Source organism: Nelumbo nucifera, chromosome 3 (assembly GCF_055504915.1).
Source record: "Nelumbo nucifera cultivar China Antique chromosome 3, China Antique-T2T, whole genome shotgun sequence".
Lineage (NCBI taxonomy): Eukaryota > Viridiplantae > Streptophyta > Magnoliopsida > Proteales > Nelumbonaceae > Nelumbo > Nelumbo nucifera.
Genome location: NC_142651.1, coordinates 10,942,278 through 10,958,441, shown reverse-complemented (window position 1 = coordinate 10,958,441; position 16,164 = coordinate 10,942,278). Strand labels below are relative to the sequence as shown.

The following is a 16,164-nucleotide window of genomic DNA, read 5'->3' as shown; positions in this document are numbered from 1 at the left end:
AACGCAAACCACAGTTACAAATAAATAGATGCATAACCGAACTGGGTGCAAATTTTGCATCAAATTCAGATTTGCACTGTAAATAGTCTGTTCCGGCTAGTATAGTTCAATTTCAATAATGAAATTAACAATTTAGTTCAACAAATTTCACAAAACCAAAAACCACGGGCATCTGACGGCGCACATAATGGGACTTATAACACATTCAGAGGATGTCAGCTGATATGGCCTTGAAATACATACCCGTTTAATAAACTTAAGTACAAATAATAGTAAAAACATTCTTTTCCTTTCAATTCTTCCCTTGTGAAACAAGAGGCACCAAACTGAAATCCTTAAACTAGTGTGTAATTGGGGTATCACGTATCAGCCCTCCCAAAAACTGTCAAGTTAGACACCATTCTCAATAAAGCCGAAAGTCAGGACATGCTAAAATGGAATCTAGTAACCACCATCGAGGACCCAGGGGGAACTGTAACATGTCGCATTAGCATCGCTCACCACCCAGAATATGGGATCACAAAGTAATCTTTGATCCCATTTGCAGTAAAATGTAGTTTAAGTTCATGCATATTACTGCCTCTTTCTGCAGAAGAACCGTTTAGAATAGAGTTGTTTCTGATTATTCACGAGCTACTTGTCACTCCACTTGAACTTCACCATCTGAAGAAGTAGATGGATCCAATCAACTTTCCACAATTAACAAAACAAGACTAGACGAGGAATCAAATATCTCACCTTCAAGATTGACAGCCAAGTTTGCTTGAGCATCAGCATCAGAATTAAGGTCCTTTAGAATGAAAATAATAAAGTTCCTATGAGTGGGATAAATTTATGAACCAAGATAAAATGATAAACAAAGAAAAAGCTGGTGAACATTTAAAAGCAGTGAACCAAGAAGAATACGAGCATAAAAAAAAGAACATAAGCATCCAAAAGCAAGGCAATCTACTTTATTACATTCCGATCAATTTTCTAATAGTAGCAACAATGTAAGCATCCTGTTTTGCCATCATCATCGCTACATGAATCCTTTTTCACCATTCTGTTCTATTTAATGCCATATCCATCATTAAATTATTAGCACTTAAATCATTTCTTACTACTTGGATACTACCCCTCCTAGCACCTTCAACTTGCAACAGATCACTTGTTCCTATGTGACCAAACTTAGTCTACTTTCTCTCATTTTATCACCTATTGGAGCTACTCTTAGGTTCCTTCAAATGACTTCATTTCTTACCCTATCCTTTCTAGCATTACCTCTCAGCATATGCATTTCTGCCACTCTTTTTTTGGAAATGTTTCTTGAGTGCCCAACACTCTGCTCCATACAGCATAACTTGCCTTACAACTGTTTTATAGAATTTTCCTTTTAACCCAAGTGGTATCCGCCTATCATATAAGATATGCGCCTCTCCATTTTGCCCATCTTGCTCTAATTCTATGGGGCATGAGCAACATCCTCCTTAATCTCTCCCTTGTTATGAACATTGAATTATCTCTTGGTCTCTCATACTCTGATTAGCACTCCTATTATTATTAAAATTACATATCATATATTCTGTTTTAGTCCTACTTTTCTTAAAACCTTTTTTGTAAGGTATTTGTCCATAAACTTAATTTTGCATTTAATTTGCATATAAGAACCCATCAATGTAATAATTATTAATTCACATAACCAATTAGGCCAGAAATGTAGCAATTATTAATTTGCATTATAAGCCTTTTTGGTCTCTAGCGGATGACAAAGGTCAAATTCATATATTCCCAATTCAATTTTCTTAAGCAAGAGGAAGCTGATGCTAAAGAAGACTATCCATATAAATCAAGTGAAACATTTTAGCACTGGATTATTCCACTACAGGCTGAGGATGAATACTGGCGGATAGAACAATTTTAGGAACCATATGTTTCATATTGCAATAGTAATTCAATATCTATATTACCAAACAATAGGAGCAACCATTGCGCTAACAAGCCAGGAATTTAGGATTCAAAAACCATCAAAAACAAGTTGCAGAAATACAAGCAATGTTTGTATGTCTTCCATGATAGATCTAGCAAAAGCACGAATTAGCTTAGACCACAAAGTCAACAGGAAGGCACTGACCTCTTGTTGAATTCCCTTAAAATAAAAATAAGCCATGTTCACACTAAAAAAATACAGTTAAGAACCATTAATCTGGCCATCAAAATGTGGATTGACCTAAAAAGCATAAAATTCTCCAGACACTGATAACACATACTATTGGCATTGGAACACAGAATTTATATACCCTGAGAACATGACTAATCTCAAAAGAGAAAAATTTATCTTTGAGCTCCTTGGCCTCCTTTAACAAGTCCAACATGTTCTGGTTCTTGGCTTTCCATAGACCCTGAACCTGTTGCAGAACGTAGTACAGGAAGGAAATAAAATTCAATAGGAATCTATTACCACAAAGTAGGAAGCAAAGTGTACTAGAGAGTGATACAAATAGAGTTTGAGCACCACATCAGTAGTTACAATACTTAAGCTTATTCTTTTTTCTGATCAATAACAAATGAAATTTGATTAAAGAACAAATGTCAAACAATGAAGAAAGAACATGATGGCTGAAAGAGAAAACAAGCGCAACAAGTAAAAGGAAGAACCATCTTTAAAGTATTCCAGCACTAAAGATGCATATCTAAATGATCATACTAATTCCCTAATTAGTGCCACATAAACTAGGATAGAACAAACATCCTGGACATCACAACAGAGAACTCCATCAAGTAGACTTACAAGTCTTCATGTTAGAAGCAAAATAATGGAAATAAAATATCTGATCTAATTCAATCAAGGAACTGGATAGACTTTTTTAAAAGACAAAACTCAACAAATAAAAAAGAATTAGAGCTGAAACAAAACAAGATAAAATTTACACTCTGCTCAAGAAGTATGACTTCATATCACCTTGTGTGATAGAATCTCTTTTGCTTTGAAGGATATTTGTCAAATTTAGGGGCATATATGAAACTTGACCGGTTAGCGAGAACTCAAAAGACATTTATTTTATCAGCAGAAAAATGATTTTATTATAACATTTTGAATGCCAAAATGATTAATATAACTTCTTTTTACCATATTGTCAATCCCTACTTGCAACCCCAAATTACATGGATGTCCAAAACAAATTTTAACTCATAACCCTGTGTTTAGTTAGGGAGTCGGCTAAACTATTTGCAAACCTTCTAACACACTTAAATTCAACAACCAACCATAGATTCTCCCAAAAACTTATTTTGTCACCCTTTCCCACATCATACCTAATAGTTAAGAAAGATTGGGAAGACTTCATGAATTGCTTTCCAAGGAGATACTAAGGAGTGGGGAGCAACTTTAGCAGAGCAGCAAACTGATGAAGGCATTATTTTAATTGATGAAGTCGCTCAGCTTGATAAAAAGATAGACTTGAAAAAGGTGACAAATAAAAAGGCAAGAGTAGGTGAGAGTTTTAGGTCATTCTTGATTTCTTTCTAGGAGATGAAGAGTAGGATAAGAAGGTGATCATGGAACTGGAGAAAAGAGACAGATACAGGTTCTAGAAAAACCAAATTGTAGCAGATACTGTATAATGATACTCTATGAGATGGTCTTCTCCTATACTTAATTTTTGGGAAGCTTGGCATCATTGTAAATATTAACTTTATGCATTAATAGTAAAATTAAGTTATCCATTGAAAGAAAGGTTCTCCTGGAAGGTAATTTAAACAATAAATCACTTTGGAAAAGTTGTGTTGGGATTTTGAAGTGGCCTTTATTTTTCTCTTAGGGTGTTTAGCATATTGGATGGCAGAGAAAGATTGGGGCGAGGATTTTGAAGTGGCCCTTATTATTATTGTTTTTATTGTATGGATGAGGATGTTATTGTATAAGAGTTATTATTGTTGTAATTGTTTTTTTTTTTTTTGGAAGATAAATAAAAAAGATAATTTTACTAAAACTACTAAAGAAGAATACAACTTCAGGTGACAAAGAATCACCCCAAGAAAGAAAAACGGAAACACCCACAAAAGAACCACCACCCAACATAGATGATAGACCTTCCCACCCAATACAACCAGAAGAAAAAACAAAACCCAGCCCTAACAACTTCCAACTTCAACAAGAAGAAGACCCTAACCCATCGACATGACCAAACCAGCACCAAACCCAATCCCTCTTCTCTCCTACCTTAAACCAACAAGTTTCACCCTTCAGCTCAGACCACCCTGAGCTTATCCAACCTTACCGGCTTACCCATCTCTCTTTTCTCAAATTCCAGAAAAGTTTTCCTAGCAAAATCTTCACCACCCATAAGCAAATACCCAATAATTTGCTAACTTGAACATCTGCTTCTACCACATCTTCCAGCTCTAACTTCTTAACCAATCTAGTTTGATTTAGGATTTGCTCATCATTAGTTTCTTGCCCTTCCAAACCCTCCTCCTTGTTCACCTCCCTGCTTACACAATTTAATGCCAAATCCTCTTGAAGTCCTTCAACATGCCCTGCATCCCACCAACAAGGAGTCCTGATCCCCAGCCCAGAGTGTTGATCGGTTTTAACTTCACCATTCTCTTATATATTCTTTTATATCTATCACTTGGCCCCACCACATAAAGCCTGTTCTTCAACCTGTAAAATACCTTAGTCACATGAACCAGCTGGCCTGAATTTAAACCCTTAGGTCTTTTACTAAGCAGATCATTTTTGTTTCTAACTACAACCTCCTGCTTCCTTCCATCCTCACTAGTTTCAGATCTTCTTCTACCCAAATCTCTTGTCAGTTTCCCTACAACAGTTTCCACAAAATTTCCTGCATCAACAAGGTTCTCATCCTCTGGCTGCAATGAGTTAAAAGCACAGCACGCTGAACAAAGCAATTAAAACATTGATGGAATTGGGGAAGATAAACAGACCTGCATACAAACAAGTTTGGAGTCACCTTGCACGCGAATTCGTTTAAATCCTTTCTTGATAGCATATTTTAATCCCAAGAGCATTGCTCGATATTCAGCAACATTGTTGGTTGCAATACCCACTCCTTCACGCAATCGGCAAATCTTCACAAAATGAATGCAAAATTAGAAGGCTGGAATTTAAGAAAAGTCATCAGCAGGCAAAAACACTTGGTATCTATTCAAGGAACTGCATACCACACTTCCATCTTCAGCTCGAAGTACAGCTCCAGCACCAGCTTTTCCAGGATTTCCTTTTGAAGCACCATCGAACTCAAGAATGCAGGATAGCTGTATGTGTACATGGTGATCAAGTCCATGTGCAACAAGGGAACAATGGCACAACATGTTGTAAGATAAGCATTGGCTGACATATTCATCTCATATAGTGATATAGCATAACACATATAGCCTTTGAACAAAACCACTAGCCACCAAGAATGTCTAACCATATGAGTTACAATTGCTCAGTTATACTTTCCAGTTTGTTAGTTTATATTTTCATTCAGTTGGGCTTCAGAAAATACAGAGAGCATAATCACTGGTTAGAAAAAGAAAGATAAATGGGTAATCTAATAGACAAAGACTGACTGGTTAGGAACAAATAACACAGGAATGCTGGAAGTTTTCCTGTGAAGCCACATGGTGACCCCTTTCCCCTTACTGTTTAGAAATTGATCTTTGAAATAAACTTCAAATAGGATCCATTAATGGCCAAGCAATTCTCATTGTGTTGAGATAGACTCTATTATATAAAAAAGTATAATCAATACAGCTCCTCCCTTTGGAGAATCCTGCAGACATCCCTGTTTATGCTGAAGCCATCCAATTTGGACTTCTAGCTTCAGGTAGCGCTTGGACACATTAAGGCTCCAAAGCCCAGATGGTAACAGCTGCTACTTAATAGCTGGAGTAATGGCTGTATGGACTATGGAGAGCACCATTTTATGCAGTTCTCTAGGAAATTTGGGTGGAAAGAAATGCCAGAACATTTCAGAACAAGGAGATGACACCTTAGAGGAGAATAATTACTACCCTCTTGTGCAAACCCTGAATACCCGAATAGAAAATCAAGCAGAACCAAGAACACAATAGAAACTATCAATGAGGACTAGGGTTTTCTGAAATTTGAATTGCAAAATCAGAGCCAGAACTGAAACCAGGGGAACCACCAGATCGTGTACTAACAGTTAACCCATTTTTATTACCAAGGATCATCAGACTCTGCAAGCCTAAATAGAAGAGTTAGATCTTTACTGCATGGACATCTCTATTCCATAAGATATGAAGAAACAAATATCATATTCGAGGTTTTGAGTGCAACAACAGATCCTGCAAATGGACACTGTTGACTGTACATTTGGTTAACCAAGAAAGCAGGCATGAGACCTGGGTGACCAGGATTCAAATTTTGGAAACAGCCTCTCTGTATGTGCAGGGGTAAGGCTGCATACATCTTTCCCTCTCCAGACCCCACATTGGCAGGAGCCTCATACACTGGGCTGCCCTTTTTTAAGAAAGCAGGCATGAGACATGACTATCTTATCAAATCTTCAGAGTTGAGACTTGAGAGAGATATCTCTGAACATTGCCTCACCCCTTCACATACCTCACTATCAGATTTAGCAAAGAATATTTGAACAATTAGCATGTCTGAGCTAATTTTTTCTCATCTTAAAGAAAAAGGTTTCCATTCTGTAAACTGTAATGAAGTATCTGCAGAAAAGGTTCCCATTCTTTTTAAGAAGTTTTCAAGTAGAAAATCGATAGAACAATAAAAATCAAAATTGAGTATGCAAGAGGAAATATGTATTGGTCAAATTGAACACTATAAGCCTTTCAAAAAGAGGAACCAGGGAAGTGGAAAGAAATGAATGTCATACAAAATTGAGATAATAAACTACAATATTTCTTGAGGATATTTAATGAACCATAAATGCCCCTAGCAATACACACCCATAGAATAAATACCAGATTGTAGAGTCCATTGCTTGGTGCAATGGTAAAATTCCAGGCAGGTTGCACTTTATGGAAAGGTTTCGAGAAAGCTCATGACTTTTTCTCAAAAGGAATAAGGTTCAAAATTGGTGATGGTCTCAGGGTAAAATTCTGGGAAGACACGTGGTATGAAGACAGACTGCTGAAGAAAAGTTTTCCTACTCTTTTTTGAGGTGGCAGTGAACAAGAATTCCTGTGTGGCTGAGAATTTACAAGTGCTAAATGGCAGTCTGGTGTGGTCTCCTCAGCTCAGAATACTTTTGAATGATTGGGAAGGAGAAGCTATGGTAGAATTGCTACAAAGATTATATGATACTCAGGTGGACATAGGGAGTGTTGATAGAAGAGTGTGGAAATGGGACAAATCTGGAAATTTTTCACTTTTTCAGTTAAATCCTTCTATAAGGCTATCTCAAGGTCGGTAGGATATGTTCTTGGATGTTGGTGCATAAGACATTCCAGCATATTCAATCTAGCTCTGTTTTGTCCATTCGCGAATGGTTTGGGGAGGATCGAGTTTGTCCCTCTGTGGGTCCACAATTTGCTTTTGGGGATGGATTCTCATGTATACAGCTTCTTACTGTATCTTAGCCAACTATGTCAGTTTTGATGGTTTTCTATAATCTGCTTTTCCCATGGTTTAGAATGTCAACATATATCCTAATATTTCCTTGACATATTTTCATTTAAATGGGTACCTATACGAAATATTACTTGATAGACATTTTCCCCAATGAAAACCAATGGCACTATATGGAGTACACAAGATGGTATTATAATATAATAATTTGGAAACAACACTGTAGATATGCAGAGTAGCACTATCATTGACAACCTAATGGAGATGACCACTTTGAGCCAGTTTGATGTTCTTTTTGGAAATGATGTTAAATCTAAGTTTTTATTTGTGTAATAGGTTATTTAGCATCTATTAGAATCATTTGCACTTTCTATGAGTTTAAATTTTGTTTGAATTTATTCTATTATGTACTTTTTAACTCTTTAAAGTCTACAGAACAACTCCACAGTGTGTACTATTTTGTATATCAACATTAGTTTCTTGGTTTGTTTGATGATTTGGGACATGACAATAATCTGAAGGGGCGTATCTATGCTTTTTATCTTTTCATGAAATATTATGGTATGTTACAATGATTTTTTTTATAATTAACAGAGTTTCATTAAAAGAAATGAGGAAACCTTATAGGCATGCAGCAAGAACAAGAATACAAACAGCATGCAGCTGACATAAGACACAATGAGAAATAGCAAGTTATAAATCAATTTGCAAACCCAGAGAATCCCACCCTTGATTTTCTTTTAAACCCCCTCCTTGCCAAGTTCATCAGCCGCCTCATTTGCACCTCTAGGAATCCAGTTGAACAAGCGTTTTATTTGATTCCCAGGGAAGAGAAATTCTCTGGCACAAAACCTGAACTTCCAAGGCACTTCTCCACTAGGATGAGTGACCTCCAGCCAAGTCATCATATAATACAATGATTTTCCACCATGTCTATAATTTATACCATATTTCTATACAACATTTCAGACATTTCTGACATGTTTCTTATATTTGGATGACCAAGAATTCCACCGATAGCAACATTTTAAGCCTTGGTTTTCCCTCCTCAACAATAAAATGCTTTCTCTTCTTCAAAGAAGAAAAAAAAACAGTACTCAACAAGCACCATGAGGTCATCTTACAATTTTAGAGATTCCCTGTGCCTCAACTGAATGCTCTAATTTGGCATGCTTCCACAAGGGATCTGACATAACAGATGTAGAACCAATTCCTACCTGCAGAAAGGTTTGAATATTACTATAGATAATAGTATAATACCATATTAAGAATAAAATCAAGCCTATAGATGCCCTGAAAAATTCAACCTAGAATGTCCTCAAACCTATCAATTCTCAAACAAAATCTGCAAGACATCTTGTATCATAGCTTATATCATACTCTATTTCCTATCGTAAAGTTTTGAGTTTCAATTTTGGTACAAAATCAAGTCCTTGTAAGCAGATATTCATGGACTGTAAAAGGATTGTAAATTTACAGAGACAATAATGAACATGATGAAAATTTTGAAATATAACTTTTAAGAAAGGGCATATAAGCATCAATATATGCTTAGGTCTTATCATATGACCAAAATCAATCAACAAGTACAACAAATCCAAGAAGTAACAAGTGAGACAATCTCTACATAACCATGACAATGCACATTTGAAGTCATCATAAAGTAGTATATGCCCAAAAACAACCATTCAGAATGGTAGATGTGAACAATGGCCATAAAAAAGAAGCACTAAATACTAAGTGATAATCCATATAATAAATCAAGTAATCAACACATCCTTTAGACTAAAAACACTTTAAATTACACATCAATTAGTTGATCTGTATGCTAACAATCTGTTAGTTTTTTTTGCAATACTAATATTCTTTTGCACTATTCTTATTATTTTCCCAAGAAATAATAAAATGCATCAATGTTTTAATTATGAAAACCAAAAATTACAAATTACAACTCATCCACCATCCCAAAAATGCCATTATCGATTCACAATTGACCTCACAACATTTTTTTTTTGAAAGGAAAGGTAAAGCTTTATTAAAAACATCACATAAATATTACATCAGCTCCCAAGCCACACTAGGCTTGGCCAGGAAAGCTGACAACAATTAATAAAAAGCATTAATAGATTGCCCATCCAACAGAGAGGTTCTGAAGTTGTGGCCACTATTTATGTATCTTAAGTGCCACACTAACATAAAAATGGGGAAAAAGGCAGAGTTTATTGCAAGCACCCTGTGAGTATGCAAATTTTCTTTGCTTCCATGCCACAATTGATCTTAACGCTTTTTTTTATAATCAATAGAAAAATTTTATTAATAAATAGTATGGAAAATACAGAGCACATTAGAGAACACAGAGAAGACATTACACATCAGAACAGAAAAAGAGAATAAATAACAATAACTAAAGCATTAAGACAATTGATCTTAATGCTTTTTGCACCATTGTAAGCTCAATAAGTAAAGTTGGAAGGCAATCCTATTTCCTACACTTACTGCAGTGCAAGAAAACTTTGCAGAGCTTATTGGACAATACTTGACTTCACAGTGTCACTAAACCCGCATCATTTCTATACCCCTTTATCCAGTATGGAAAATACAGAGCACATTAGAGAACACAAAGAAGACATTACACATCAGAACAGAAAAAGAGAATAACTAATAAGAATTAAAGCATTAAGACAATTGATCTTAATGCTTTTTGCACCATTGTAAGCTCAATAAGTGAAGCTGGAAGGCAATCCTATTTCCTACACTTACTGCAGTGCAAGAAAACTTTGCAGAGCTTATTGGATAATACTTGACTTCACAGTGTCACTAAACCCGCATCATTTCTATACCCCTTTACCCAGTAGAGACAGCTCTTACTCCATTTCAAGGTATCACAGGCTAAAAGGAAAAAGTTAAAAATGGCAAAGCTAGATTACACTTCACACCAGGCTTTAACCGACTAAAGAAAATAGGTGGCAATGCCAGCTGTGACACACTTCTATCAGACCTTGATGGTTCAACAAAATATACTCTCAAGTGCATCATCCTTCAAATGAAATAAAATATTTCTTTATTTGTTGTCTTTCACTTTCTAATGTAAATTTCATAGACATACTTAAATTGCTAGTTTTTTGCAGATGTTAAGATCTAATTGGAGATTCACCCACTGACCCACATACCATCTATAATTGGTATATTTAGAGATACTCATGATCCCTTTTCTCCCATATACCCTATGTCCCTATTAAAATGCACAAATATCTACTCGGCAATAAGTTCTGAATCTACTCGGCAATAAGTTCTGAATGCTATCATTGGCTTAATTGCACATTCTATCAACTTGGCATACAAACTTTTGGTCAAGGCCTACATTACATAGGTTTAGGTGCATGTGTGTCTAGGAATCAGGTCCATTTGATTGACCTTAAAAAATTGCAACATGCCAAGGTTGGTCCACTAATCAGTAAATACATAAGGACATATCACATGTTAGACAATAAGTCATAAATTTCAAATCGCTCAAACAAACCATATCTAGTGCTTTTAATACATCGTAAAGTCTTGATCAGTTGATCCACAAGAGGAAATAAAAAAAAAATACGGAAATGGTGCAATAAATGGAATTGTAACATGATAAACCTAATATGTAATAATATATTGAAAATCCAGCATACCATGAAATTAAAGGGGCCTTCCTGGTTGGACATTGCATAAATTCCAGTTAAAATATTAAAAAATAATGCATATATTGAAATTGAAGCATATAGACCCAAAACTCCCTAATAAATGAAAATCCAATGCAGCTTGACAATGAAGGGGCATATCTGGTTAGGCATTGCATATATTTAAGTTTTAATTTCTAATTGCAACCACACTTAGCTGGGCTGTAGCTGGTAACCCCCTAAAGTACCAATGACAGATGAAGCAAAAGAATAAACATAATTGTTGGGTCTATATGACTATATGTGAACCAATTCATGGGACCACCTCAAAAGTTGGCCATAGGAAATCAAATTTCATGGTAAATCTGAAGATGGAGTGGTACTTGGGTTAACAGAGCAGTAGGCAGAAAAGATCAAACGTTTTTGAAGTTGATATCTTCAATGTAAACAAAAGATAGTCTATTGTTGATTAGTATCTTAGTGATGTCTAGTTACTGAACAAAGATGTTCTAGGGAATGAATTTGCAATATCTTACCACATTGCTGTCTAATTCCAGTGCTTCATGTGATCTCTTTTGTGGGGAATCCTTTTTGGATGTCTTACCTTTAGGAGACACTGGTTGCTGAAAGCAAAAACAAGAAACCAAATTTCCCAAATTCAGAAGTACTTCAAATAAAAGCAGTCATGTTTTATAGTAGATAGCGAATTAGCAATAAACACTTCTAATCAAGCTACAGTGGAAGTAATTATCTCTTGAACAAATGATAAGACACATTAAGATCTTACATGGCAGTAAAAGGAAAAGAATAACAAATTTGAGCATGTCAGTTGTTCGATCAGATATTTCAAACCACTAAATATTTGAAACTAGGATCCAATACCTACATTTTTATTGTCTGTTTAAATTTGCTTGATAATTTTACTTGGCATACAAAGGAATATAACTTGCTATGCAATGCCAAAAATGCAGTTGGCTCTGTTTTATCAGTTTTCAGATTATTCTAGGGAGGACTCTGCATTTTAGGTGTTTTTGCCAATTTTAGAATAGACTTTTAAGAAGCAAGAGCCATTCTGTCAGAACCAGAAGCCACTATAGCAATCCTTTCTTCATTTGGCTTTTGCTGGTAGCTGAAGTACAAACTGGTCTGATTTAACATGTCCCAAAGCCTCTAGGCACTGTACAAACAGCCATCCACCAACTCCAAGGGTAACACACAGTACATGGACACAGTTGCTTTGTCAGCATAATGCAGGTGTGCTTTACTTCCATGTAAATTTGGTAACTCAAAATATTCTATTTGACAATGGAAAAGGATTGTCTCTAAAATATCTATATTCACAATTGACAAAGAACAATCAAAAAAATAATGCACATCAGTATCATTTTTCTATTGATCAGTTCACCTTCATCAAGAATGAAAATTTATACCAAGTGGGTAATTCTGAAATAGCATCACAAATGCTTCTACCAACCATAAACTTCTTCCAAAGAAGATTGTTTGGGTACATAACCTGGAACGGACAAGGAACAAGAGCTCCAAAAAGGTCCCCTTTTACATCTTCAGCGCTGATGGAATACATAGCATTCTTGAGCCCATGTGCAACAAGATATTCCTCAGCCTCCTTGGGCAGCGAATACCCTTTGTACACGCTGACAGAAGGATCACATACCTACAACCGTAAAAGAAAGGGGAAAAATAAAGAAGAATAAGGCAATCATATTTTGTATATAATGAAGTCATAAATCTACACATTAGTAAGTATGTTGTGACATGCACATGTTGACCTCTTCTGGATGTATTTCAAATTTTAAAACAGGAAAAGCAGCAAGTATCTAATATCAAAATGCAGAGAAAGTACTCATTACCAAAATAGTATATACCAAACAAAATGTCAAACAACTCCATCTCTTGTGAATGTAAAAACATTAAACAGTAAAATGACCAAAAAAGTGGTTTGAATGGGGAGTCTCATAAATGAGGATGAGCAATTCACTTGACGCATAATTATTCATCTTAAAAGAGTGTCTTTTTTCTCTCACTAGGATGTAACATTATCAATACCATAGAATTAGCATAACCGCCTATTTAACAGATTCAGTAACCATTTGCAGAATCAGTAATTTTTTTATCAGTGAGAAGGAATTGCAATGTTGAGAGCTGGCACAATCAGATATTTCTTTTCAACAGTAAAAAAGGGACATATCAAGTTTACAAGAGAAACTAGATGGACTTTTCCAACATAGTGTTGAAGCTATAAAGAAGCATACTAAAATTATCCATGAAACACCTATGTTTTGGACTGTCAAGGCAAGTGTTCTATCTTAGGTAATGACAAGGCTTGCTTAGAGAACCAAAATTGAAATATACTATTTTCAAAGTAGTGCAGATACCAAACAATTAGCATAAATGGTAAAAACAAGTAGCAGAGCTTTTTCCCAACATAAAAACATTCCTGTCTCATAGCCACTGACTGCCCAGATCTTAATGCAGTTTGCAGGAGTCATAGCCAGGAAAGTTGACTGCCTACCGGCATTGCATACACAACTCATTAACATAGAAAGAAAACCCTTCAAAGAGAATATTTGAAGAACTAATCAATCTTAACAAATGTGAATATCAGAATTTAGAGAAGCACTAGCCTGAAAAGAACCAAGTTGTTGCAGCTTATAAATTTCCTAGAACAATAATAACTGGATCAAAAATCTTCACACTTGTTGGCAGATTACTCCTTTGATGACTTAAGGAGAAACTGGGCAGCAGTGGCTTCTACAGTCTCCACAAAGAACAAATCACAAGCTGAATGGGAATCCCCACCGGATGGAGTGGTAAAACTGAATTTTGATGGTAGCTGCCAAGGTAACCCAGGGCCATCTGGAATAGGAGTGATTCTGAGAGACAAAGATAGCAACATGTTGTCTTTATTTTCAGGACCAGTGAGTGTTGGTGATTCTGTAAGGGCAGAGATATTAGCAGCGGTACAAGGTATACAGATGGCCAGCCAACTTGGAGTGAATAATTTGATAGTAGAAGGGGATTCCAAGGTAGTAGTGGGCTGGTTGACAAGTCCATAGACAGCTTGTTGGGGCTACAGGGATCTGTTAAAGAAAGTTAAATGGCTGACAAGGAATATGTCAGTCAGGTTTCAGTGGGTCAGCAGATCAGCAAATGCAATGGCTGATTCTTTGGCCAAGCAAGGGGTGTCAAGGGGAGATCTGTTTTGGGCCACTTTGTAACTGTGTTTCAGGCTTGTGTTTGTTTATTGTTTATGACTCAGTCCTAGGGGGAGATAACACCTTGTGCCTCTTCCTAGGCTGAATGTACTACTATTTTTTGAATTAATGAAACTACTCTCATTTATCAAAAAAAGATAATAATAATAACTGGATCAAGATGCAAGGACATGGTTACATTCATTAGAGAGCACTGCTACAGCCATAAAAATTTTGTAGTGAGTGAGACACATTTCTGTAAAAGAAAGCAATGTGAAAATTGAGAAACTGGCAGGGTTAACATAAAGAAAAAAAGGGCACCATTCACCATTTCCTTGGTCAGAAACCAATAACATGTTCCGATGCAAGAAAATAACCTTGGTCTAACAAAATGCTCATAAAGCAAAACAAGGGGGTGGACGAATCTAAAAGTATGTATCACAGCGTAAAGACTTGGAAGAAAGCATAGCAAGAAACGTAAAACTTCCCCTACAGAATGGGAATCAAACAGATAACAATAGTTTACAGGGAATGTAGGAATTACAGAAGATCCAACTTGAGCTTGGCAATCACTTAAAGTCTTGTAAACGCCAACGATATCCCCCTTGCGAACAACATAGAAAGCGTCCTTCTCATCTTCACCCATGGATGATGGTCCAGGATTCGGCTTTGATGACGGAGAGGCACGTCCCCCACCACTGCCACGCCGGCTAGAATAACACTGAACACGAAATCTTGTCAACACGAAATCTAAGTTAACGGCTTTAATACCAGCATGGTTTATGCTTCTTTTCCATGATGAACTACAAAAGGCATAGAAAGAACGCTTCATGATGAAATTAGTCTTTGAAAATATAGCCGCAGAAGACACGTACAACAAGCAGTTCATCACAGAGTAGTTTTCCCACAGTTGTCCAATTTTCTGGAAGAAAAACTTTTTCAGGTTACATTTTATGACACAGCGCCAGAGGACTGGCAAAACAAACGATATTCAATGGAATCACAGCCCGGTCCCCTTCCCCGTGGAGAAAAGGGGGAAAAACCAATAACAATGTGAACATATTTGTCTCAGGAAATCAAGGATGAACATTGAACACATTACACATGAGTCGAGAAACTTTCATTAGTAGAGAAATGAGGGAAACCAATAATAGAAAAAACTACATTTCAATGAAACCCTAATAGAATGATGTGCCAAAACCAGAATTGGAGAAAAGAAAATAAGCTAAGCCTACCTCGACGATCACTCGTAAAGCCGTGGGAGAAACGTTACAGGCCTAGCCTCAGATGAGTTCTCTGCTAGTCTGCTGGAGATGTTTGAGTCCCGCAAGGCAAAACAAAAGTCGAGAGAGGGAATCATCATCGTTCATCGAAATGATGATCATAGGTTTTGGCGGGCAAAAGGAGTCCGGATTAGCTGAAGGCCCAACGCTGTTTAACTGGCTGTGTAACCAATTACTGCCCTCCACATCAAAGTTGCACGATAATACAATCTCGCATGTGCGAGCCCCTATAACAGTGACTCTGTGACAGTGTGACCGACGTCTGACGAGAAAAGGAGTAATTGGTTCAACATCCGCTCATCTTGCTTTCGCCTCGTCTCATGTGCCATGAGTCATGACCCCCAGTCGGCATTGGTAAGAGTTTTAGGCACTAGCATTACAGACTAGTACTACCAAGCTCAGCTAGAGCTAGCCTTATGAATTCTCAGATTTTACATGCTTTTCTTCTTTGAAAGAAAAATTCCCTGACA

General features: G+C 36.4%; 1 protein-coding gene across 15 annotated transcripts; it reads right to left on the bottom strand.

The window, feature by feature from the left end:
- Positions 1 to 70: 70 nt before the first annotated feature.
- On the bottom strand, positions 71 to 15,973 carry LOC104595616 (uncharacterized). Of its 15 annotated transcripts, none has more exons than XM_088901052.1 (11): positions 15,647 to 15,967; positions 15,287 to 15,333; positions 14,956 to 15,145; positions 12,713 to 12,871; positions 11,736 to 11,822; positions 8,671 to 8,763; positions 5,167 to 5,259; positions 4,930 to 5,073; positions 2,250 to 2,387; positions 739 to 790; positions 71 to 663 (listed from the first exon to the last, which is right to left on the bottom strand). In XM_088901052.1, exons 2-11 carry the CDS (start codon positions 15,298 to 15,300, stop codon positions 641 to 643), a joined length of 993 nt encoding a protein of 330 aa, XP_088757178.1. In that variant the 5' UTR covers positions 15,301 to 15,333; positions 15,647 to 15,967; the 3' UTR covers positions 71 to 640. The 15 variants fall into 15 exon arrangements, 14 of the variants coding, with proteins under 14 accessions (XP_088757178.1, XP_088757182.1, XP_088757172.1 ...); XM_088901056.1 differs by having other exon boundaries at positions 14,956 to 15,132; positions 15,647 to 15,961; XM_088901046.1 differs by having other exon boundaries at positions 14,956 to 15,333; positions 15,647 to 15,969.
- Positions 15,974 to 16,164: the final 191 nt, after the last annotated feature.